The sequence below is a fragment of the Agelaius tricolor genome, unplaced genomic scaffold, assembly GCF_023055355.1.
Source record: "Agelaius tricolor isolate 1412-34295 unplaced genomic scaffold, bAgeTri1.0.p SCAF_27, whole genome shotgun sequence".
NCBI lineage: Eukaryota > Metazoa > Chordata > Aves > Passeriformes > Icteridae > Agelaius > Agelaius tricolor.
Window position 1 is genome coordinate 4,404,234 of NW_027269287.1, and position 24,096 is coordinate 4,428,329.

Sequence of the window (24,096 nt, forward strand, 5' to 3'; positions counted from 1 at the left end):
GTAAAAGAGAATTACTTTTATTTCTAACTTTTTAAAGCAATATTTTTGATAGAAATATTATAGTTCCTGTACTTCATGAGCACTGCAGAAACAGCTTATTGATGTTTTCTAGTGTGTATTTAGTGGAAGCAAGTGTCATAATTTGCATTTTTTATCATATCTTTAGTGAAGTAGTCAAAGAAAATGGACTTAGCAAAAGTTTTTGCTAGAACTTGCTTTTTCATTTCACATTTATTTGTACTTTATTGTCTACCTCTGGGATACAGGGGACTTTCCAAAGAAAATGAGTAATCATTTTCTTTTGCAAGAAAAGAAGACCCGTAAAAGAATCTGAGATAGGGCCTTACCGAAAACAAGTACAGCCCCTGGTTTCAGAAGATTTTGGAGGCTCACAAGGGGGATGGTTTTGTTTCCTTTTTTTTTTCATTTTAGTATAAGTGTGGGCACACCCACTAGCAGAATTGGCAGAGGGGAAGTAAATGGGTGTTTCACAGTCATACTGAAACCAACAGGTGTCACAGCTTACGCTTGTATCAAATTATTTTGTCTCAGATGAAATGAAATATACAGATGGGCTAAAGAGGCTGTAGAAAGATTCATGTGTGGCACAAACTTTACAGGTGAGGCCTTGCCTTTTTCACCTTTTAGTCTGGACAGAGCATTGAAACACAATAGAAAAAGGTGGTTTATATCAGCTCTCAATAACAAGAAAGTTTCAAAAAATAATCTCAGTGATATCTTCTTTTGGAAAGCTAGCAGTCATTTAAAAATCACTGAAGAGAAATCCTGAGATCTGATAAAGAACAATGTCAAAGAGAGAAGCCCTCCCTCCATGCTGCAGTGGGTTCTCCTTTCTAAAAGGCATCCAATGGAAGCTGTGTTGGGTGTGTGAAACCCTGGGAGCGCAGCTGTGCTGTTGAAAAATGAGTGACAAGCAGATAGGACAGCTCTGCCTGCTGCAGGAGTATTGCTGCATGCTGGCACTGGAAACAAAATACAGGCTTGACCCATAGATCACTGGTGGCAATTAGGATTTCTGCTGCTTACAAGGGGTTTGTCGTGAGTTTCCAGAGAGGAGTTTATTTGCTGTAGTTTGTGGGTTTCCCCCAGGGATGTTTCACAGTGGGAGCAGATCCAGAGGGATGATGCTTGCTGGCCCTGGAGTCTATTAGAAAATGAACTGAATGAATTCAGGAGAGAGAAAACAGGTTTGAGAAGATATGGATAGAGGAAGATTGGTTCATCCATGTGTTAATGTCAGCTCTCTGAAGATGTTAGTAGCAAGCATCTTTTCCAAATGAATCTGTTAAAAGAACACTAGGCTTCTCACAAGCAACGATAATACATAAAGACTGGTGAAGAGGACAAAATTATGCCTCAGATCTCCTTGTGTTAACTCATGAGATTGCTAAGCCATCATTGCTATTTTAGTATGATGATCATTCTCTGAAGCAGAGGTGAAAGAGAACAGGAAATCTGTCTTTCTGGTTTTGTTTTCAAATTCTATAAATTTGTTCATAATATGCAAAGCAAGTTCTGGGCACAGAATATCTGGGAAATGTGCCAATGTGTAAACACATTTTATTTCTATAGCATTAATGACTTAAAGTTGAGTAGCTTGAATTCAGACTTAAGATCTCACTTCAAATGACTGTTGGTTACATGGTTGATGGTAACTCAGTAAAGCCACTGACAATATACAAAGATAGCATTGTAAGTAGTAGTAAGTCAGCTCAGATTTCGTTTAAAGGCTTTAATCCATAATGTGATAACTTTTTCCTTTTAAAATCATTCTAAATACATTTGCACAACCTTTTATTTTTTCCTTTTTCTAAATTCGCTTTGTTTTAATCTTTCAGTCTAGTGAAGTGGGTATATGGTTCAGGATTCCTTTTCTTCTTTATTTGATATATATAACAGCAGTAGTAAAGTGAAAAATAGTAGGTACCTACCTACTGCATGCCTCTGTTGATGCAGTGCAGATTTAAAGTGCGTAAAACCCACATAAAGAAAATAAAGCAAGTTGTACAATACAGAGGACATGTTTCTGTTTTTTTTCATACTAGCCAATAATGCAAAGTCTTTTGTCATTTTTCTCTTTACTCCTCTTGTATATAGTCAGAAGAGAAAATGATACAGAAGGCTGTCAGATCAGAAAGCAAGCTAAAGACAGAAAATCTTTGGGGAGTAAAAACATCCAATAATCTTCTTACTTTTGAAATTTCTCTTTGGAAATTACTGCTTGTAAAATCAGTAATGGGATCTGAAGTCTTACACATAGGTGTCATATTTGTTTCTGATGGATTGTAGAAGTGACTTAAAACAATTTTTTCCTTTGTATATTGCATGTTCTTGTGAAACCAGCTGATGGGTTTGACAGAACTCCAGTCACATCCCATTGCTATTTAACGGGCATTTTGGTTGGTATTGTTTGCAATGAGCTAGAATTTAATAGGATGTGGACAGTGAGCATTCATTCATTCTTTAAAGACAGACATCCTTTGGTGTGTGGACTCCTGTATTGTTCAGGTGTGCTTTTTGTATTTAATGGATTTTGTAAGGCAATCTGCCACTTTGAGTTCCACATAAGTTGTGATGCAGCAAATTGTTTCTGTTCAAACATTCTTCAACACACGGTTGTGCATGCTTCAGTGAATGTTTTTGACTGGTCAAAGGTTTTGTCTAACTTTTGGAGGTAAAGGAGTAACTTCTGCCTCCTCCATTTACTGAAGTAGTACACTTCTATTTATACGAAGCCTGCCTCTATCAGTTGGTTAATTCAATGAGAACCATGGGACTTATGATGATGTCTCACTTCTGAGACAAATTTAAGAGAGGACACATTGTAATGAGTTGTCTCCTCTAAAGAGTTTCAACAATGCCCCTGCACCAGTATAAAATTAATACTAGAGGAAAGTGAAAAAAAAACAAACCAGTGGTTTATTAACAACAAAATGCCTCCAATGCAAGGAAGAAAAACAACATTGAACCATCAGAACTCGTATTCCGCCCCACACTCACAGAGGAACGAAAACCCAAAAATGCCTGAAAAATGGGGAAAATATTAGAGAAATACCTCTTCCCAACACATGGTTCAAGGTAGCACCAGCTTTCATGCTGAGGGAAGTGGAGCTTCCACGAGGAGTTTCAGCAGGAGGAAAAAACCTGGTGGCTGTGGTATTGACCTCTACACAGCAGTCACGGCAGGCTAAAAGCCTAGTCTGGAGCCTCTTGGTGTGCTTTCTCTCCCTTGGCTCCCTGAGGCTTGAGGCTGGAACAGGGCAGCCCTGCTCCCGCCAGCCCCACTCTGTTCTCAGACCTGCAGCTGTTGAGTTCACCTCATGGCAGATGAAAGATTTCTACCACAGCTTCTTCAAGCCAGGGAAGGGAAAAACTTTTGCCTGTACCAACAAAACCGAGCTAGCCAGCAAAACCAAACCTCACAGAGCCATGGAATCATGTGTACAGTGAGTCCTCGAAATTGCCCACCAAAACCCCCATAAGCTCCCCCCTCCCCAGCCCTGCACATACCCAGTCCCCAGGCCTTAAAGATACAGCAATCAATTTTGGGCATAAAGCAGAGGATCGTGGAACAGACTATCATCATAAACCGCTCCAAGACAGAAAGTAAAATCAGTAGCTTTTATATCTGATTAATTTTTTCTGGTTCATTTCACTGATCAAATTTAAGGTCCTGTAATGCATATTTTCTTCATAATCTCCCAATAGGAGACTTCAGTTAAATTAAATGAATACTATAATTATTAAATTATTTTTTATTAAATCAAAACAAAAATCAAATTTTGTTCTACATAACTGAAGTTATATCGAGCTTCAATATATTTCATATATATTTGTACATATAGAGAACTTCAGGAACTTCAAAATGTCTAACAAGTAGCATAGCAATGAACATGTTTTACTGTATCCAGACCTGGTGTTAGGCATTATTGACTTCATCTGTAAAAAAGGCAGTTTGGCACAAGCTGAAAGCAGTTTAAAACTGTTTCTAGTCCAGTGAGCAAAGAGCATCCTGAACATAATCTAAAATTTATAGGCTGCACTTATCAACATTACTTTCAGTATCAGTGCCATTAATGAAATGCTTTCAGATGAGGGCAGAGTACTCATCCTGGGATCATCTTTCTTTTGTAGCCCTACTTAAAGTGGACTTGTTTTCTTTTGCCTACATTTATAACTGTTTTGTTTGGATTGGGCCCAGAATGGAAATTCAACACAACTTTTCCTACCAAGCTTTTTCTTCTTTTAGGGTAGATTTAACAGGTGATGTAAGTGATTTTTTTTTTTAGAAAATGGGCTTTCAGGAATACAGACCTGTGGAATGGATGTTCTAGGCAAAGGATAAATTATTCTGAAGTGATCAAAGGCAGAATTTAACAATTGAGTGGGTCCTTCCATTATTATCTTCCTGATTCCCTACTATGCATAGTGGGCACTGCATTTTTTTCCTATTCTTCATAAATTAGATTTTTCTTCTGAACATGACTGGTCATGTATGTCTTTTCTGAAAAGTCTTTTCAGAACTATTTGCATTGTTTTGAAAAGAGAGAAAATTAGTTAGATAGGATTTTTTTCTGTCACAGAAATATATTAATTGTCCATTAGCATAAGAACAGAAACTCACTCACTAGGAAAGACTAGATCTAATGGTGAAAGCTAGAATTAAGGCATGCTACTAATTTTAATTACCGTCCTCAGTAATATTCTGTTCAAATTTTCATAGGAAAAATGCTAATCAGTTATAAGTTGTTCTAATGTCTTCATAAAATATGAAGAATTAATGCTTTATATTATTCATTTTATGTCATAAAATATTAAAAATTAATGTAAGTTTTTGAAGTCCATATTTTATGAATGAATTTAGTGTGATGTTACCTGTGTGTTTCAAAGCACTTAGCAATGTCCCCAGTCACTCTGGTACAGATTACTGTTATAACTTTGCACTAAGGTTGCATAGTTCTTTTTTAGTCTACCATCCTTAAACTGAGTTTGTTTTTTTGAATAGCTTTGCTCCAACTGAAGGTTTTTCTATGTTCTTAGTTTGACATGGCTTACCCAGACAAGCTTTCACTAATACAGCTGAAGAATTTTATCCCATCAGTTGCACTCTTTTTACAAACCAAATTCCTCTTTCATTCCATTTGCCTATCTTTGGCATGGGAGATAGATTTTTAGTAGTAATTTTTAATGGAATATAATGTAATTTTTGTTATGCCCTCACCAACTCCCAGAAAAAGTCAGAACACCAGGACACATTTTGACAAAGCACAGAAGTTCAAGATTAGTATGAACATTTGGTTTTACATACCCAACAGCACTGCTTCTATATAACCAAGTTACTGTGCAAAACATGGGTCAAATTCACTTCTTGGTAGCTTTGCTGACCTAAACCATTATCAAGGTTTCCTGTCAAGGGACTGCTTCAATAGTCTTTTTGAGGCTTGAATAGCAACTCTGAGTATAATAAGGGTACTTTCAGGAAGGGAATAAGGCCGATAGAAAATAGGCTGTTTATTTATCATCCTGCCTGATCTCTGCCTATTAGAATTGCCTCTGTGGGTCAGGTGGGTTATACTCTTGGGTTCAGATTTCTCAGTTTAGCTCCAGAAGAGGTCACAGAGTGGGCTTGTGTTACTGTCATTCAGCTTGGGGATGGCTGCTGATAACAACCTTCCTGATGCCATAGGCAAAAACCCTGCCAAGGAAATCCACCAGCCACATCCATCACAGCTGCTCTGGATCAACCTCTAGGTCCATAAAATTTTCCATTAGTAGGGAACAGCAACCATGTGCCACACCTAGGTGAAAAAGGAGTCCTAGAAAATGAGTGGAGTGCGAAGTAATTCTTTCTAGCCGTTGTTACCACTCACAGCCAAACTTTTTCTTCAGTGGAAGAGTCCACTTCTAAAACAGACCCAGCACAAACATGAATCAAAAAATAAGCTTAGGCTATAAATGTCCTAAAATCTGAAAATATCTCTTTCCTGTGACTGCCTTCTCATGTTGCTGTTAGGAAATGCTGGAGCTTTTCTGTACACTACACATTTGGGGGATTTTGCCTGCCACTTTTTCCTACTTTCAAGCTTATCTCTCCCACCTTTTCGTAAGTTTCTGTGTGTGGAATGGTGGTAGGTAATCCTATTTTACTGAGTAGAAAATTAGGTTTTCAAGATGAAAAAGATACTGTTGTGCCATCTTCAATCTCAATATGAATCATCCCTTTGCTTCATTGTTTCTGGTTAATCCAAACTAATACCAGTACCCTTTCTAGAGAAGAAAAGAAATAATATTTTCAACCTATACAAGAGAGAAAAAAGCCACTGACACCCTCTGAAACCATTTGTAGCCCTATTTATTTAAAATATAGTTGTATTCCTTTCTTAGAATTTTCTTAGGTTCTATTCTTAGAATTGAGCCCAGTGTGCTTTCTAGAATGGCAATCCCACACAACTTTTCCAGGCAAGGTTTTTTTCTTTTGTAGCTGAGCTTTATAATTACAGACATGGGTAAATAGTTTATCTTCTGATGTTTCATGCAGAAGGAATGAAACAAAGGAGAAAGGAGGACTATAAAATTATGGCAAATAGCTGCTTAGATTAGCTATTCAACCTGATGGTTCTATTTCTTGCTAGTTTATCAGATACCCTCTCTTTTGTGTTTTACCATTGCTACTGTATGTTGGTACAGATATTGTTTGTCATTTAGATTTGACTGTTCATCTTAGATTTTACTGTACCATCTAAAAACATCTCCTGACATTTCAAATCCTCATAAAATGCTTCTTGATCACCATTTTTACATCTACCAGTTACACTGTTCAAATGTTCTCCAACATTTTTAAGGTTTTAAAACCTTTAAAACCTTAATCCTTAATATTTCCATATTTTTAAATGGTTCCATGGAACAAGATCAAAATAATAAATAGTTGTTAAAACTATTAGAACTGTAAAGGGAATTTTAAAAAGCCCAGAAGTGCTAGCAGTTTTTAACAAATGTGGAACAAAAAGTAGTTTACTTGATAAGTTGTATTAATCAAAATACAGTCTGTGTTCAGTCTGTATTAATCAAAACCAGGTTGATTTGAAATTACACACGGGTACATTGACTTTCATTTTATAATTATGAAGGTAGTTCATTAATTTATAATGTCTATGTGGGGAGTAAAAGAAAAAATTGTTGCAACACTGCAAGTTTATCACTGTTGGATTCTATTTTCTGGCTACAAATTGATTTTAGGAAATGTTTTTTGAGTGATTAGGATTTCTTAACCTGAAGGAAACATTAACATTTCTTCATATTTATATGAGCTGGAAATATACACTCACAGCCCAGAAAGCCAATTGTATCTTTGGCTGCTTCAAAAGGAGCATGGCCAGCAAGTCGAGGGAGTTCGTTCTGTCCAATTTTGCTCTGCTGAAACCCCACCTGGAGTCTTGCATCTAGCTCTGGAGTCTTCAACAGGAAGAAGACAGGGACCTGTTGCAGCGGGTACAGAGCAGGGACACAGAAATGATCATAGGGCTGGAGCATCTCTCCTCTGAGGAAGGACAGAGAGAGATGGGCTTGCTGAGCCTGGAGAAGAGAACACTCCAGGGACACCTAACTGTGGCCCTTCAGTACTTGAAGGGAGCCTACAAGAAAGCTAGAGAGGGAGAGACTTTTTACCGATCTCTCCAAGAGAGTGCAAAGGACAGTGGTTTTGAGCTAAAAGAAGGTAAGTTTGGATTAGACAGAAGGCAGAAATATTTTATCATGAGGGTGTTAAGACACTGGAACATGTTGTTCAGGGAGGTTGTGGACGTTGCATCACTGTAATTGCTGAAGGCCAGGTTGGATGGAGCTTTGAGCAACCTGGTCTAGTGAAGTATGTCCATGCCCAGAACAGGGGGAGAGGACTAATTGATCCTTAAATGTCTTACCCAACTGAATCAATTCTGTGATTCTGCAATTCATAGAATTCTGTGTTTTGCTCAATTATCTGCACAGTAGGCATATGTTATTGTCCAAGTATGTCACAGAAATAAGATAGCCATGGAACACCTCACTGGAAGATCTGTCTCTTTCCATCATATTCCAGTGAGAAGCTGATCTATCAGAAAGGAAAATCTTTTCTCCAGAAGTTTCTCTCTTGGCTTTCTGAGCCTGTAAAATATACTCTAGGTCTGTTTTCCTGTACCTTTGCTATGTCTGTGTGCGCATCTCGTGCAACTGTATTCTCAAATTATTTATAGATGAGTTCTTCTAAAACTAAGCTATGTTTCACACTTGAAAATGGTTTTGTGTGTGAGTTGAGTGAGCAACACTTCTTAGCAGAGGCTTCTACTGTGCTAGAGTGTCAGTTGATGACTTTCATGACTCTGAAACAAGGGTAGACATTTCAGTCTCTATGCAGTAGAAAACTAACCATATTTACTGGCAAAGGTTCAGGTCTCTTTTTCATCTAAATGGATTCCTGAGGGCTTAAATAATTTTTAAAACATATTGATGGATATTCTTGGCAAGTTTCATAGAAATATAAGTAAGTAGCCTTTACTTTCCCTTGTCCTGTAGTGTGATATATTCAGCTCAAAGCAGTTTCTAACATTTCTAACTACTAAAGAGGCAGATCAGGACAGAATCTTGATGTTTTGGTAGAGCTTTGATGGAGTTTCAGCTCTTCATAAGTGCATTATTCCTTTTAATGAAAGAGTTTTTCTATGTATGCTCTTTGAAAATATTGTACACTGAAAACTTTCAAGTAGAGCTTGTGCACTCAGCAGTGCTTTTGTGCTGGCTGTCACATTTTCTGTGTTCACACTTTAATTCTTTCACACTTTAGATTCCTTGTGTGCAGCATTCTGCACAAAGCATGTCTCAGTAAGAAAAAGAAAAATAGTGCATTTTTAATTAAAAAATTCAGTTAAATTGAGAGGATAAATTGAAGAGTTGTTCCTGTCATTGGTGTGATTAATCCCACTGAAGACAAGAAAGCACAAGGAAAGGATTTGTTCGTTGAATTTGAGGAAGATACATGCCCTAACACTTTCTTTAGAAAACAGATGTTGGGTCCAAGAACATAAAAGTGGCTATTTAAGAGATCCTTTCTAGTCACTGCTGGTCCTACCAGTGCCGGGTGTCAACACAGAAACGTAGAAGAAAAGTTAGAAACAGAGGAAAAATTACCCTGTGATATATGCATCACCAGCAGCTGAGCAAACCTTTGAGGAGTTTCATCTGCACCATTGGGTTTATGAACATTGACAAGTTGTGGGTTTTTTAGTCAGTTGGTCAATGGCATCCAAACATCCTATTGCCTTGAATTCCCAGTTCAGTGTTGTATTGTTTAAAAAGTACTTTGATCTGTTTATTTCACGCCTTATTTCAGACCTAATAAATGTCTTTACTGAGTTGTTACAGTGCTTGTGTTAAAGTAGTAATTAAATTCCTATTTGTCACCTTCACCACCTCATAATTTTGGAGTGTTTTGCATCTTCCCATCTAATTGTCTCTTTTTCCAGCTATTTTCTCCTCATACAGAAGTTACTTTATTCTTCTAATAGCATATGTTGCTTTACTCTGTGTCTTGTCCTGTTCTGAAGTATTTTTTGAGGAAGTGTAATCAAGACAATATACATCCTCTAGCTTCTTAAATAGACAATCTTGAGTAACACTGAAATGTTTTGTCATCTTTCAAAATCTTTTTTCCCCTAGCTTCCTATTGATGTTAATGATTTCTCAGAAAGCTCTTTTTAAAAATATTCTCTCTGTCTGTAAAAGGAACAGAATTTCAGTGACAGCCAGGTATGTTAAGTAGGTTTGCTTGGAGATCAGCTTGGATATCTCAAGAAACAGAGCTCGGTATATAATCTTTTGAACTATTCAGAGTTTAAGCATATATGTTTCCTCAGATTCACCCCTGTCCAGAACAAGGAATTCAAAATCCATTGAAATATAAACAACCAGATTCTGAATCTCTTTGTGCTATGACATCTTACGGAATTTGTAAATAAGACAAATTAAAATGCTAAGTACACTAATGTACACAAATAAAATGCTAAGTACACCTGATATTTGACTGTAACCCATCATATCTGATTTTCTGTGTCTGAGACAACACTTCACTCTGAGTACAGCCATGAGAAAGCACATCACATGTTTTTAGTCACAAGTCATCTATTCCACAGTAACAGGATAAACAATTGTAATTTGAATTCCCCATATATATTTCCATTTATATAATGTAATGATGATTGGAATCAATTGTTTCATGTATTAGTCATTGTAATAGAGTCTCCTCAGAACATAATTTTATTATTAACTATTTTTAAAACAGATGTCTGTGGGTTTATGTGTTTATTTTTATTTAATTTTTGTCAATAGCTGCAAGAAGTCATTTTCAGGTAGTAACATGCTATTCAATTGACATTCCTCCAGCAGTCATGCTGATAGTAGAACATACCATTTTCATAAATATAAGGATATCTTGCTAGATATAGGTGAAAGTCTGGTGGATTTGACTGTATATTTAACTATAGGTGATATTTTGATCTGGTAGAAACAGGTTTAGTATTTTTAAAGGCCAAAATATTGAAGTTCCATGAACTCAAATGGGTCAAAGTGATCTTTTAATAGTGCTTACGGTTGTAAATAATTCATTTATCTCATATTCACCAGGGCAGACTTTCACTTTTTTCATTGCTTTTTTTAAAATGTAGACAGAGTTTCCCACTCAAGCACCTATAAGCCCCCTTAAAGCACAAAAAGTATTTGCCAACTGAAGCAAGCTAAACAGTGAGCTGTTTAGAGGTGGTTGGGCTGGTGTCATGATACGCTAGTCCAAGCAGGGGTTGTGATGGTTTGTTAATTGATCTCAGAGTGGAGAAACAACACGGAGGGCATTTCAATATTAATCAAGATAAATACACCTTTTATTGAATGACCACAGCAAATGCAATAGAGGGATTTAGAAAGGAAGAAAGGAGGTCAGAGAGAGAGAGAGAGAGAATGAGAGACAGGGAGAGAGAGAGGGGAATGGGTATACCTACCAACGCAGGGATGAAATCCTCGATGGTTTGGACACAGGGAGAATTGTCACATCAGTGAGAAACTCAAAGTCCTGGTTAACTCAGGGATCTGTCATAGTCTTTTGCTGACGGGGGAAACAGATCTTGAAATCACCGAGGGGGAACAGATACAATAAAGAATAAGTCTATTGAAATTGCTGAGGGGGAACAGGTATTGAGAACGGGTACAGACAGTCCATGTTCTCAGCAGTGAGCGAGACCCATTGTTTTCTTGGTCCAGAGAACACACCTGGGCTTGCTTCGCTTAGGCCAGCACCACCCCCTCACTGTGTTAGGATTACAGGAGTTCTTGGGAGGGGGCTTCAATCTCCATCCATCACAGTGGTAGTGAAGCAGATGAAGGGTTTTCTGTGAGGGACCACCAAAGTTACCCCTGAAAGTCATTTGGCCAAGAGGTGGGGAAGTTCATGGGCCATGGTCATGAAACAAGCGCAAGCTCCTTGGCAGGCCCTGCTAGAAGCAGTAAACCATGGTGGCACTGTAAACACAGCTGCAATCAATCACTTGGCAAGGCATCCACCTCAACCAGGCCAGAACTCTGAATAGGGTCTTCAGTGGTCCCAGTCTCTGTTCTTGCAACAGTCATGAGGCAAAAATGAGGGAAACTTCAGACCATCTCTTTCAGCTGGAGCACAGGTCCAGCCAGCCGTGGCTGAGGAGCCCTCCTTGGAGAAAGACATTGGACTTAGATCTGTCAGAGGTCTGCTGACATTCCTTCCAATGCAAATAATGTCATGATACTTCTAAAAGTCATTATTACTGAGAAGTTTAGGTTTTGTACCAATGCCTCAATATAAAAAAATCAGTTCTTTATATAATTCTAATGTCTTTTTGTAGTATCTTAGTGGAGACAAATAAGGATCTGTGACAAAAAATACATTTTAACATCCAGAATTTTAACCTGTATTTTATTTATGGTGTGGAACTGCATATAGGAACTATGTTTCATTAAGCTAGTAATAAAAAGGAAGGAAAAAACATGCATGTTTAAAGCATCAAAAAGTATTTTTTTCACCTGAAATATAATGCTGGCAGAAATCCATTACTGACAGTATTTATTTCTGGTACTAACAGAAATACCAAAAATGTCTTTGATTATTTTCATTTTTTAATGTAAAATACAGTGATACATGCAAGAGATCATTGTTCAGATTTTAAAATCATGTGAAATCTATTTGAAAAGTGTATGCTCTGTAAAAAGAATGGATTCTAGAAGAGAGATGCATATTAGACTGTGTGAAAATGTTCTTGGATGTGTGGCCATGACTCACTACCTAATATGTCTGACGTGGGTAAGAAGTGTTGAAGGCAAAGATGCTTAGATTTGGGATGAGGAGCTGAGGTGAAAATTGACAGAATGATAGTAGGAGCACAAGGAACTTTTTACAGGAACCAGTACCTGCTCAAATACCCTTTCTTTTCATGGAAGAGGCATTTTTAGTAGTCCCCTGCTGTCATCAGGGTGACCCTCACTTACTGTTGTAAGTATGATACACTTACTGTTGCAGTGTATTATGGGGCTTTTTAGTTACCTGTTGCAAACATGGTATTTATTAACAGCAATTTTATAAAATGCAAGTACATGGACCTAAGTACAGATCTGACCTTCCTTTCATTGCAGACGGTTCAACATACTCTATATTTGTGCTGTTTTTCACTTACCCTAGAGATTACTTTTATATAAATTGAAATTCATGACATCTTGCCAGTGTCTTTACTACATTACCATCAACCATATATTTTAAAGTAATTTGAAGTGAGATCTCTTTAAATTCAAACTACTCAACTTCAAGTCACAGGAATTATAGGATTAAAGAGTGTTTATGCATTGGCACATTCACTAATCTTCAATAAATTCAGGCTTCAGGCCCCACAGAGGAGTTGTTTTAGCATGAGGCATCAAGAAAATGAGTAGTGGTGCACTGTGTGGCCAGTTACAGACTTCATAGTGATGACTGTTTTTTCACATGGTGAGATCCACCTAGTCCTGTCAGTTAAGCTGATGCTGTATCCAGCTGGAAAATCAGGAATTGGTCATGGCTGAAAATCTAGAGATATGAGAAACAAGAGAAATTCTCATTCAATTCTATAGTTAGTTGCTTCCTTCATGATGTAATCTTAGTTAAACAGAAAATGAGTGCATCCCAGAAAAGTATATGGGGAGAGTATATTTATGCTTTAAAGTAAAGCAATAATAAAACTCCAGAAACTAAAAACAGGTACAAAGATGCTTATTGCTTAAAGTATCTATAACTTCGATCACCCCCAGATTTTAATTCAGAGATTAGAATAGGTACCTGAGCGACTGAAAAGTTGGCACATATCTTTCAGATCAAAAAGACTACTTGAGATTTGTGTCACCATTTGATAATTTCATTCAAGCAGACGTTGGGAGCCAGGAATTTGCAGAGATAAATGATCTTTAGGAAGTATCAGCCTAGAGCACTGAGTGCCTCCAACTGTTTCATGTGTTGCATTTCTTTTTTTTTGTTTTTTTAATCTGAAGTATAATTGATCCCAAGTTACAAAATTGTTATAGCAATTACATCAAGGACTATATTTTCAATATATATAAAGAGAGATTATGGGTGTCTTTTTGATTTTAAGAAATACCAAATAGTTAAACTTCTGATTTGTATAATACCTGAATATAAGAAACAGAAGAGAATATATGTTTTTATACTCTTAAATTCTAAGAGGGTCTTCATTGCGTCTTATTCCTTCATTACATACTTATTTCTGCACAGAAATGCTTAAGATATAGTGCCCTTTTCATATTTACCTGCTTACTAATTGAATTTTCTGCTATGAGCATCTTATTCCTGGAAGATTGAAATTCAGCTGGAATGATAGTGGTACCCTGTAGTACGAGATGCAGCAGTTCTGACTGCTCTTTGGCTAGAAACATTAATGTTAGATGGATGATTGCATGAGACTAAAGTACTGACTTCTCAAGAGACAGCTACTTTTAGCACTGTGAAGTGCTAAAAGTGTTCTGATTTCTTTCTCCAGCAACTTTTCCATAAATATTTATTTTCTAGAATGGAGTCTCTCCTTTCTTGTCTTAGAGTTGCAGTTTATTAGAGTTTATTAGAAAACTGCTTAGCATGTTATGTCTAAAAAATGGCGTTTATGAAGACAATAAAAAATTACATATGCATGTGTCATTTGTAGATGTACCCATTCCCAATTGCATTCACCCCTTAAATATGCTTTTCACTGTCCTGTTTTTACAGCCAAGTGAAATTCTCCCTATGGTGGCTTTGGAGAAGCAGTTACTCAGCTCAGAACTGTTTTCTGCTTGCAGGGTCCTTCAGCTTTCAAAAACTAAACTTCAGTACAATGCAAACAAACAAACAAACAAACCAAATTTTTAAAAAGCCAACAGCAACAGAACAAAGAAAATCAAAGAACCCACCAAAAATGCCAAACTAGCTTTCACATGCGTACCTATCTATGATTCAAAGCTATGGTTTTGGCAAAGAATGAAACTGAAAAGGCCAGTTTCAATGGGATGGTTAATTTAAATGTTGCATATTAACTGTTGCTTTTAACATACTTTAAGCTTTGATTAAAGGCATAGTTTTGCTGTCCTGTTTCATACTGGGGGGGTGGGACATTCCTTCTACTACATCATTAGTGCCTTTATAGCACTCTGGACGTATAATTTTAAGTTTCAGCCTTATTGAAATCCCATTTAAAACAAGGCTAACTCTGGTCTGGTGAGGCTTTTCTCACTTGATCTTTTTCCTAGACTCTGGTAGATCCACAGCAATTCACAGTCTATAACTAAGAGTACAGTGCCACACTGCAATGGTTTTACATTTGTGTGGTAATGCTAAGTCATACTTACTTCCCTTACTTGCAGTCACACAATTCCACAGTCCAGTCAGTACAGCTGCGTGCTTTGCTGTTTGTCCAAGTTAAAAGAATGACCAGGTTTAAGAATCTAAGTGACCTTTTTTATTTTCATTAAGTTCTAGTGTACTTTCTATTGAATCAGACCTGGGAGAAGTGTCTTGCCAGCAATAGCTGGCACTATTTTAATGACGTTCTAATTTTAAAGGTTAGAGATGTAGAACAGTGTTGGTGACAGACTTTGAGGGTACTAACATGAGCTATGTGCTGGAATCCAGCTATGTTTCCATTTGTGTCCTTGAAAACTCTCTGCTGCTTTTAAAGCCAGTACCAGACTTCTTGGTACTGGCTCAGGAAAACTGTCCTGTAGCCTCAGTCAGACCACTGAATGTTTGAGTACAAAACAAAGCCTTTTAAAAATCAGTAGCATTAAGGTTTTGCTTATCTGGAGACTACCTTTAACAACAGGTAGTTTTATGTGTTTAATCACAAGGAAGTAAACCGAGCTTCTCTTTTACTGACGTCTGAAAGTTACATTCTTAACTTAGGTGTATCATTTCCATTTGCTTTATATTTAGATAAGCAATCTATGAAGTGACCACCAGACCAATCAAATATTCAACATAGGGCTCACTTGATCACATGAACTGGATACCACAACAGGTCAGATTTTTTATAGCAAGAGACTGTTCCCTGATCCAGCTGAGGAGGTTAACTACAGTCTTCTAGCTTCTGCAGACATGATGTTGTGTTGGAATTAAAGCCTGAACTAAGTCTCTTAGTTGGCCAGGTTTTTTCCAGCACTGTGCTAAGGTTTCCCTTTACCTCTAGGAGGAATAAAGGTGCACCAGAACAGTGTCATTATGATCTCAGTTTAGAGAAAAGGAGACTTTCACCTTTTCATAGTGTAAAATGAACGCATAGTAGATAAAATAAGTTCACAGAATTTATTCACGTGAAGTTGTATGAGTTTGTTAATGCACTTTTTCTTTCTTTGCAGCTATTGGCTGACAAACAAGGTGCACATTAAACGACCCAGCACTGGTCTCCTCATGTATACGCTTGCCACCAGATTTTGTGATGAAATTCACCTGTACGGATTTTGGCCATTCCCAAAGGATTTACTTGGAAAACCAGTCAAGTATCACTACTATGATGATCTGAAGTATCGATACTTTTCTAATGCCAGTCCTCATAGGATGCCATTAGAGTTTAAAACATTGTATGTGTTACATAATAGAGGAGCACTTAAATTGACAACAGGGAAATGCATACAGCAATATAGCACTAGTATTGTACAATAAATACAGAATACACACCTCATCATAAAGATCATAAAGATCATGTGAAATGGCAATGGGACCACAGTGGGGATTTGTTTCGATACCCACTAAGTCATTGGAAGAACATGTTATATCAGAAGTACATAACCAGCTATTATACCTGTAAAGTGCTATATATAACTAAGCTATCCTGACTGCAAGGGTTCAAGTGCCACTTTCACTAAAACGAAAGCTTGAATGTATGCTCAGTAGTGTTTACAGGATGCAGTGACACATTCATCATGAATTAAAGAAGAAAAAGAGCCTGCCAATTTGCAGCTGTGGTCAGACAGCCCACACAAGAATACCCAGTGGATGGAATATTTACTTGAGTAAATAAATCAGGCTTTGGCAGAAAATATCATGATGGATTTGAGCAGAGAAAGTGAAGTCTGTAAGATCAAAAAAATCAGTAAATGCCTTCAATCAGAGAACTGTTTCTGATATTGTATTATAACCTCAGCTTTTGTTGCTGTTTTTATTGCAGTTGGTTGGGTTTTGTTGCTTTTAAGTTTTGGAGCCCATACCAGATTTCAAGGATATTATGAGTAATTACATTTTTTTATCTTACGGAATTGTCTTAAGGAATAAAGATTTGTAAGCATAGGAGGGTGGAGTGGAACATCAAATATTTTACCAAGTGTTATTGTGTTGCATCCTGCTGTCACACAGTCCTCAACATCCCAGTTGTTTTTCTAGATACTGTTGTCAGTACCCATTACATGAAACCACACAGATGCCATCTGACTTATAAGTTTTTCTCTCCTGTACAGATTTGAAGACATTCAAGAGGGTGCCCTTGTTTTCAGTGCCAAAGATTACTTTTATACACATTTTTCCCTTATCTTGGAGAAATTGTGTGGATTTATGTTTCTTTGCTGCTTAAAGGAACATATTCTTTGTTATTTATATTTTTTAAGCATCTCAAATCAAAAGTCTTTTATAGACTTCACATAAAGAATTCTTCAGAAAAATCTGCAGGAGTAAAGAAATTATTTTATGTATTCAAATACATATGTGTGTGTGTATATATATATGTATATATATATATATACATATATGTATGTATATAGTTTTATTCTTGGTGGAAGGAAAAAGTCTAAAGAAACTCAGGTGACAGTGGAACTAAAGGGAAAAAAAACCACCTAGCCAATTAATGGGAAAAGATGTAGATCATACAGTTCTTTTAAACTTCTAATGCTATTAAATGATCTCTTTATTTAATATACCTCTAGTATAATTTAGATGTTCTGATGTGTAACTGACTGAAATAGCACATTATCTCACAGCTGGTTTTTTGATCATCAGTCTTGTTTATCCAAAAAACCAAGAGTTCTTTCACTTCCTTCTTTCCAAAAAAAGAAAACAAGAAATTACAGGAGCATAGGAGAGGGTGTAGTGTCAGTACGGCATACATTAAGAAACAAAACTTGTTATCCTATCATGTATTTTAGTGCTAAAGGAGCACATAAATAGGTAACATTATGGTTTCATATCTTTCCTGTTATGCTTGGTTAAGGAGTAGGAATGCAGGTATAATGTATGGATATTTTCTTTTAATATTTTCAGAGCTACATTAGGTCCTGATCTCCAAATATGATATTCAGCATATCTACTGAATTTTTAATTAGTTTGAGCAATTTTATATGTTTTACCAATCTCACAGACATTTATTAGCTGAAAATGCTCTTTATTACCCCACAGACATTTATTAGCTGAAAATGCTCTTTATTACCTATTTTCTTAAGTTCATGTATTTATGCATGATTGGAGATCTGGGATTATTGGTAGCTAAATCAGTGCCTTGCAGTCAAATATTACAGGAAGTAGAAAGTCAGTTTTGTTATATATAAGATACAGTAACATCTTTCCCTATTCACCAGACTCTTTTACTTAGGACAGTTTACTCTGGCCACATGCTAATGTGCAATAAGTGGTCCTAACATGAAACTCACTGAAACCAAGGCATCATGAGTAAGTAAACAGCCATGCAGACTGGAATGTGTTTAATTTGATGTTTATAAACCAGAGGGTGCTATTTGTTCACTATGTACACCTTCATTTTAATACATAGTTATTTCTTCAGTTAAGGGTAAGCATATTCTTGTTCTTGCTGTTAAGGTTTTGCTACTGTTGGTCTTCTAAAGCATATTTCACATACATTGACAAAATTGCTATTGAAATAAAGAATTCACAGATTGCTAGTCTCTCAGAGGCTCAGAGAAACATCTGCTCAACTTTATCTTCTGGGAGTGTCTTTTCTTCTCTCTAATGTCAGGCCATTGACAAACCTCATGCTCAAGTAGTCTAAAATATTAACTGACAGGTAATTTTGTTCACCTGTGGAAGGTTTGAGTATGCCAATTGATTATGTGTACCCATTATGACAGCAAAATGGGTACTCTCGCATTCCTTGGCAGTAAAAAAAAATGTTTGTGCAAATGAATACATGAAAAGAGTATCATGTAAATAGAAAGATAGGTGAGAGAATTTGCATTTAAAAGTCAGCAGAGAAATTAAACCTTGGCCTAAGCCTTGGTTTTGCATGCATCACATTTGATTTTCTGCAAGTGAAGCTAACTTTAGTACGAAAGCCATGCAGTCCAGATTTTTACCCTATCACTAAATTTCTCTGACTTGGTTTGGCACAAGACATGACAGTAGTACCTGCTTCAAAGACAACAGAGTTTTCCCGTACCTCCTCAAAACTGGGCCTTAACCTCATGTTCTGCAGGCTTTCTATCTTCAGTACTACACTCTTGGACACTGTGAGCCATAAGCTCAGGGCACTCAGCTGTCATCCACACTCATCCTTCTCACAGCACTCTCCCTTTAAACCAACACCTAGGTGTGTCTCCTTTCCAAAACCATGGGACTCCACACCAGTACACCTCTTCTCTCACCTGCCTCACTTTATCCTGAGCTGAGGTGTGATGACTGAGGGGTGGGTCTCAAACTATTCTCTGAGGTAGTTGTTGTCTGACTGTGTTGGTTTTTACAAAAACTAGGGGTCATTTTACGCTTGTTCTTGTATAAGACCTGTGTCCATGTGGAGCCCAAAGATTCTGGGTGGCTCTTTGGTGTGTGGTTTGATGTTTCAAAAACAAATTGTTTTGAGATGGTTTGTGACCACCAGTTACTGTTTAGTCTAAGGTGACCTGAGGTGAGACATGCCCAGGACTTTCCTTGTTGTTTGCATTCTACAGCTGGGAAGCTGCAGCAATGGATTCATTGCAGACACCCTTCTTATCTTTCCCTTATATTTCCTGGGCTCTTGGAGCATTTCTGTTAAGGCACCCCAGAATCTAAATGGAAAAACAGATTACTTCCCTAAAGGTGACCCAGGACATTGCAGCAAAGTCTTAACTGCTCTTTAGAGACTTTGAGGTGGAATGGATTTCACTTTGCAGTCCTTTACTGGTTAGCAGTCAACAGCTTAAGCCTTCATAGCTGCCTTGGGTGATTTATGTTGTTTTATCTATATTCACACCTCTGCTGCCATCAGCGCAGAGCAGATAATCAATTTATATTATAATTACCACTTTTATAATCCAATACTATCAATAATTAAAACAAAATAGTAGGATAAAAAGAAAGATCCCTCATGTATCTGCCCTGGTGAGGAACAACTGAAATGCCAATCAGTTGGGTTCAGAGTGTTCCTCAAATTTATCCTCTCATCAGCTATATCAGTTTCCTGCTGTAGTTCCTAAATGTACATTAAAAATAAGAACTAGAAATTAAATCAAAACAGCAGACTGCATCTGTTTTTCCAAAGGTTATGGCAGCTTTGCATTAAACAACTTGATTTCCTTCAGATAAATTGATTGTAAATTGTTCATTAAGATACATGTTAATGTTTCTGTGACAGTCCTTCATATTTCATACAAGTAATAGATAAGTGTTTGATTGTTAACTTTCCAGCTTTGGGACAGTTCTCTTCCACAGCTCTGAGCCACTCTCCAGATATAAGATCTACTGAACCTTTCAAATCTGAGTCTGATGTGTAGTAATGACTGTATCATTCTTTTGTTAGAAAATATAAGCAACATGTTTGAGGTCAGTACTTTTTCTCTAATTGCAATTTGAAGAAAAACAGGTGCAGGTTCAGTACCTTTTTAAGTGATTGATCTAGCAAAGTGCTAAGCACTCTTTGCAGTGACTTTCCTGGGAGAGACATGTCCAGGATTTACATGGGGATCTAGATTAGCATATTTCGGGATAGAACTCTGAAATTGCACATTATTTATTTTTAAGAGCACTGTTACTTTGTGCAAGGAAAAGCACAATTGTTATAAATGTAGATAAAGGAGAGTACTATTGCTACTGAGTGTATGTCATAAAATTTTTGTGGTTTAAAGTATTGATACATATTCTTTCAGAATCGCCATGTTTGACACTGTTAGTTCTTATTTCAAGTACAGCTATGGGGATTGTTTTTTATTTGTATAACTGAACAATAAAAAATTTCCTTTCATGTTTTCTGCTATATTCTGTTCCATATTTCTTACATATTAACTGTAACACAGTTATGGTAATTTAATCAGTCTTGTGCTAATTGTAAGAATCTATGGAAGAAGAATGTCTGCTCCTTAAGGTGTCTGATCAGGGACTTTCTCAACACAAAAGGGGATATTAAGAAAAGGAGGAAGCCATAAACAGGAACAGAGAGACACAAACCTGTCTGACCAATAAGGGAGGCAGAGATAAGAACTAAAACTGATGAGTCACACAAAATAGTAAGGGTCAAGTGTAGGATTTTTTATTCCAGTATGATTTTCTGATCAAGGACCTTGTCAAATGGGATTCTAAGGAGAAGGGGGAACCAAAGTATGTGGAGACCCAAACCTGACAGGCAAATCATAATGGAGACAACAAGAAGAAGCCAACCTCATCAGTCACACTGAACAACTATCAATAAACTGTGGGCAAATGGTACTTTGCAACTGATAAGAATGCAGTCCTGGGGGTTCAGAATGTTGGAGGGGAGTTGATCAGTCTTTATAAATTGGGCAGTGTTCAGGGGAGGAAGAAAAGAAAGAGGAACAGACAGAAAAGGGGCCAGTCGCTTGTAAACCATGGCAGGTCAGTATGCTTGTCTGGCAGACTCCTAAGGCTGATTGGCCCAGTCTATCTTAAGTCCATTAAATCTTCTCTTACCTCCTTCTCTGTGTCATCTCACTGTCTGTCCTATGTATGTGCATGCTGGAAGGACTCAGTGCCAGATAGTGGGGGACTGTTGTGAGAGAATTGGGTGCCAGCTGCTGTAATGCTGATGAGGGATGTAGATGCCCCTGGCTTGTGGTGTTAGTTGCTGGAGTGAGTGGTGGGAGTCTCAGTCACTCTCTACAACTACTGGAATGAAGGGCTTTATGCCAGGCGGGTTGGCAGTGGATATTAGGGAAAATTTCTTCACTGAAAAGGTAGTTAGGCATTTAAACAGCCTGCCCAGGGATATGGTGGAGTCAGACCTGAGGGATGTGCTGTAGTGGTGGATTTGGCAGTGCTGAGTTAACAGTTTTCCTCAATGATTTTAGACATCTTTTCCAACCTTAATGATTCTGTGATTCAGTGTCAGCACTGTAGCAAATAATGTTGACTAACCTCATTTAGGGGGAAGGGAATGCTGGGTGTTAACAAAACCAGCTGCTTGGCAGGCTCTGCATGAGTGAGGCAAATGATCAGCGCTGGTTGCTGCAATAGAACCACAGGTCACATTCTATCTGTGTGGTGCCAGCTGCTGAGATGAAATATCTGTGTTCTCCCTAAACCTGGTGTTCATAGGGTGCATGTCATCATCACCAGCCAACTTCCATCTGGACCAGCCAGCAGGTTGAGGACACATGGGTGTGATGAGGGGGTCTGGGATTGGGGCAGGGGTGCCAGTCAAGCAGAGGCGTCCCCATGAACATGCGTATGTTCATGAGCCTGGAGAGTGTTCCCGGAGTGTTGCACTTGGGACCTTCTGCCTGCCAGCCCAGGAGGAAGAGCAGGGAGCTATGCAGTACTGTGCAGTGCCAGTGTGAGTGACCAGCTATGTTGGTGTCCTCTGGGTGTCATAAGAATATGTGCTCAGCTTCACTTCTGTGTGTGCTTGAAAATAGAAAAAACACTGCCCTCAGTCTGGACACAGACTCTGGGCCCCCAGGCACTGGATATCAGCGAGGCAGGAGAGGTCCCGGCCCAAATGCCCCACTAATAGACTCTATTATAAAATGTTGGAAGCAATTCACAGGAGAGCAAAACTGGATCAGTGAGATCTAGATTTAAACTCTGTATGCACTTTAGATTTTTAGATAAAGTGGAAAAAATGGAAAAAAAAATTGCTCAGTGATTATGAAGGAACATAGAAATCATAGATAGTACTGCAAGTACAATACAGTATATTTAAAGCCTATTAAATCCATCCCTACAAATAACAGATTAAAACAATAACGGATTTCTAAACCTTTACCAGACATGTTGCAAAAGGTAATACACACCTCCATTCTGGTTATAGATACTAGAAAATATCCCCAACTTTTTCTGTAATGAGTTGGATATTTCTATGCTGTAATTGCAGTTTCCATTTTCATACGCTGTTGGAGCTTATGTGTCTTTGAAAATCCTATGACTGTGTTCTTTTTCATTACGTGGACATAAAAGAGGCCAAATTTTGCTGAATTACGCTTAAGGCTCTGTAATATTAATTAGATTATTTTAAATTGCTATCCATTCTTATTGGTCTTTCGGGTGCTTACTACAGCAAAAATACAAGCATATAATTGTCATGGTTGGTGGTTGTCCAGAGTGCCACAACATTCCCAAAGAAGCATCTTGAAAAAGGCACCTTGGGGGCACAGGCAGGTCTGTGCTCACATCAAGTGATTCAGCTCTTCGGTGATCTTGGCGGCACAGAAGGAGAGACGGGGTCTATGTGTGGGGTTCCAAGGAGAACCTTTATTCAGCTTCTTCCTCAAAGAGTCCAGTGACAAAAAAGCCACTCAGAGCAGGGAAAGAAGGGGTTTATATAGGGATCTCAGGGGGCGGGACAGAATACCAGGGCCAATGGGATGAGGGCACAGGGGTGGAGTGGGGGGAAGTGCCAGTGGGGTAGAAGAAATCACCATACAACTGCAAAGGGCTCTGGGGGCAATTTTCTTGCTCTCCCTAACCAAAGGGTTGTGGCTCAGGTGTTGGCCCTCCAGGGGAAGGCAGCAGGCTTTCCCTTTACCAGTTCTCCGGCCCCCACGTATAATTGATAGTAAGTAATTGCATTCATGGAAAATTACTGCGCTGTAATGAAGACTTGCTTACACTGGCACTGTTCAGCCCTACTTTCTTCCGCCACTTTTGCAAGTGGCTTCATGAACCTCTCCTTTCTGTATTCATTTTATGCCTTATCTCCTGCTTGTTCCTTATATCCCCAAATAAAGGCATAAATCAATGAGACATTTTCACCCCTTTTTTACTGCAAAACTTTAAAGCTTTTTGATGAGATTCAAGTGCTGCCTTAAGGAACATGATTGATAAGATGAAAAACTGCTTTTCAGAGGAGTCCTCCCAGAAGGAGTAATGAAAAAGCAGGTAATTTCCACTTCTGGTTAAGTTGTCCAGGTGGTAACAGAGGTAGCCAACTGCACACATAGCTGATCACCAGAGTAGCACTGAACAACTGGTTGGAAGGAGACCTCTGAAGATCCTTTAGTCCAACCCCATTGCCAGAACAAGTTCACCCAATGATCAGGTGACTTCGGAATATTTCCAGAGATGGATCCTCTGCAGCCTCTCTGTGCAGTTCATTCCAATCCTCTATCTAACTCAAAGTTAAAGCTATTCCTCATACTGAGATG

General features: G+C 37.9%; 1 protein-coding gene across 1 annotated transcript in view; it reads left to right on the forward strand.

Annotated features, from left to right (window-relative positions):
• ST8SIA4 (ST8 alpha-N-acetyl-neuraminide alpha-2,8-sialyltransferase 4) overlaps positions 1 to 17,955 on the forward strand; it is a 52,270-nt gene extending 34,315 nt beyond the window's left edge. Inside the window, exon 5 of the mRNA XM_071448568.1 lies at positions 15,943 to 17,955. Within this exon, the coding sequence (XP_071304669.1) occupies positions 15,943 to 16,246 (304 nt within the window). The 3' untranslated portion in view covers positions 16,247 to 17,955. The remainder of the gene's footprint in view (positions 1 to 15,942) is intronic.
• Positions 17,956 to 24,096: the final 6,141 nt, after the last annotated feature.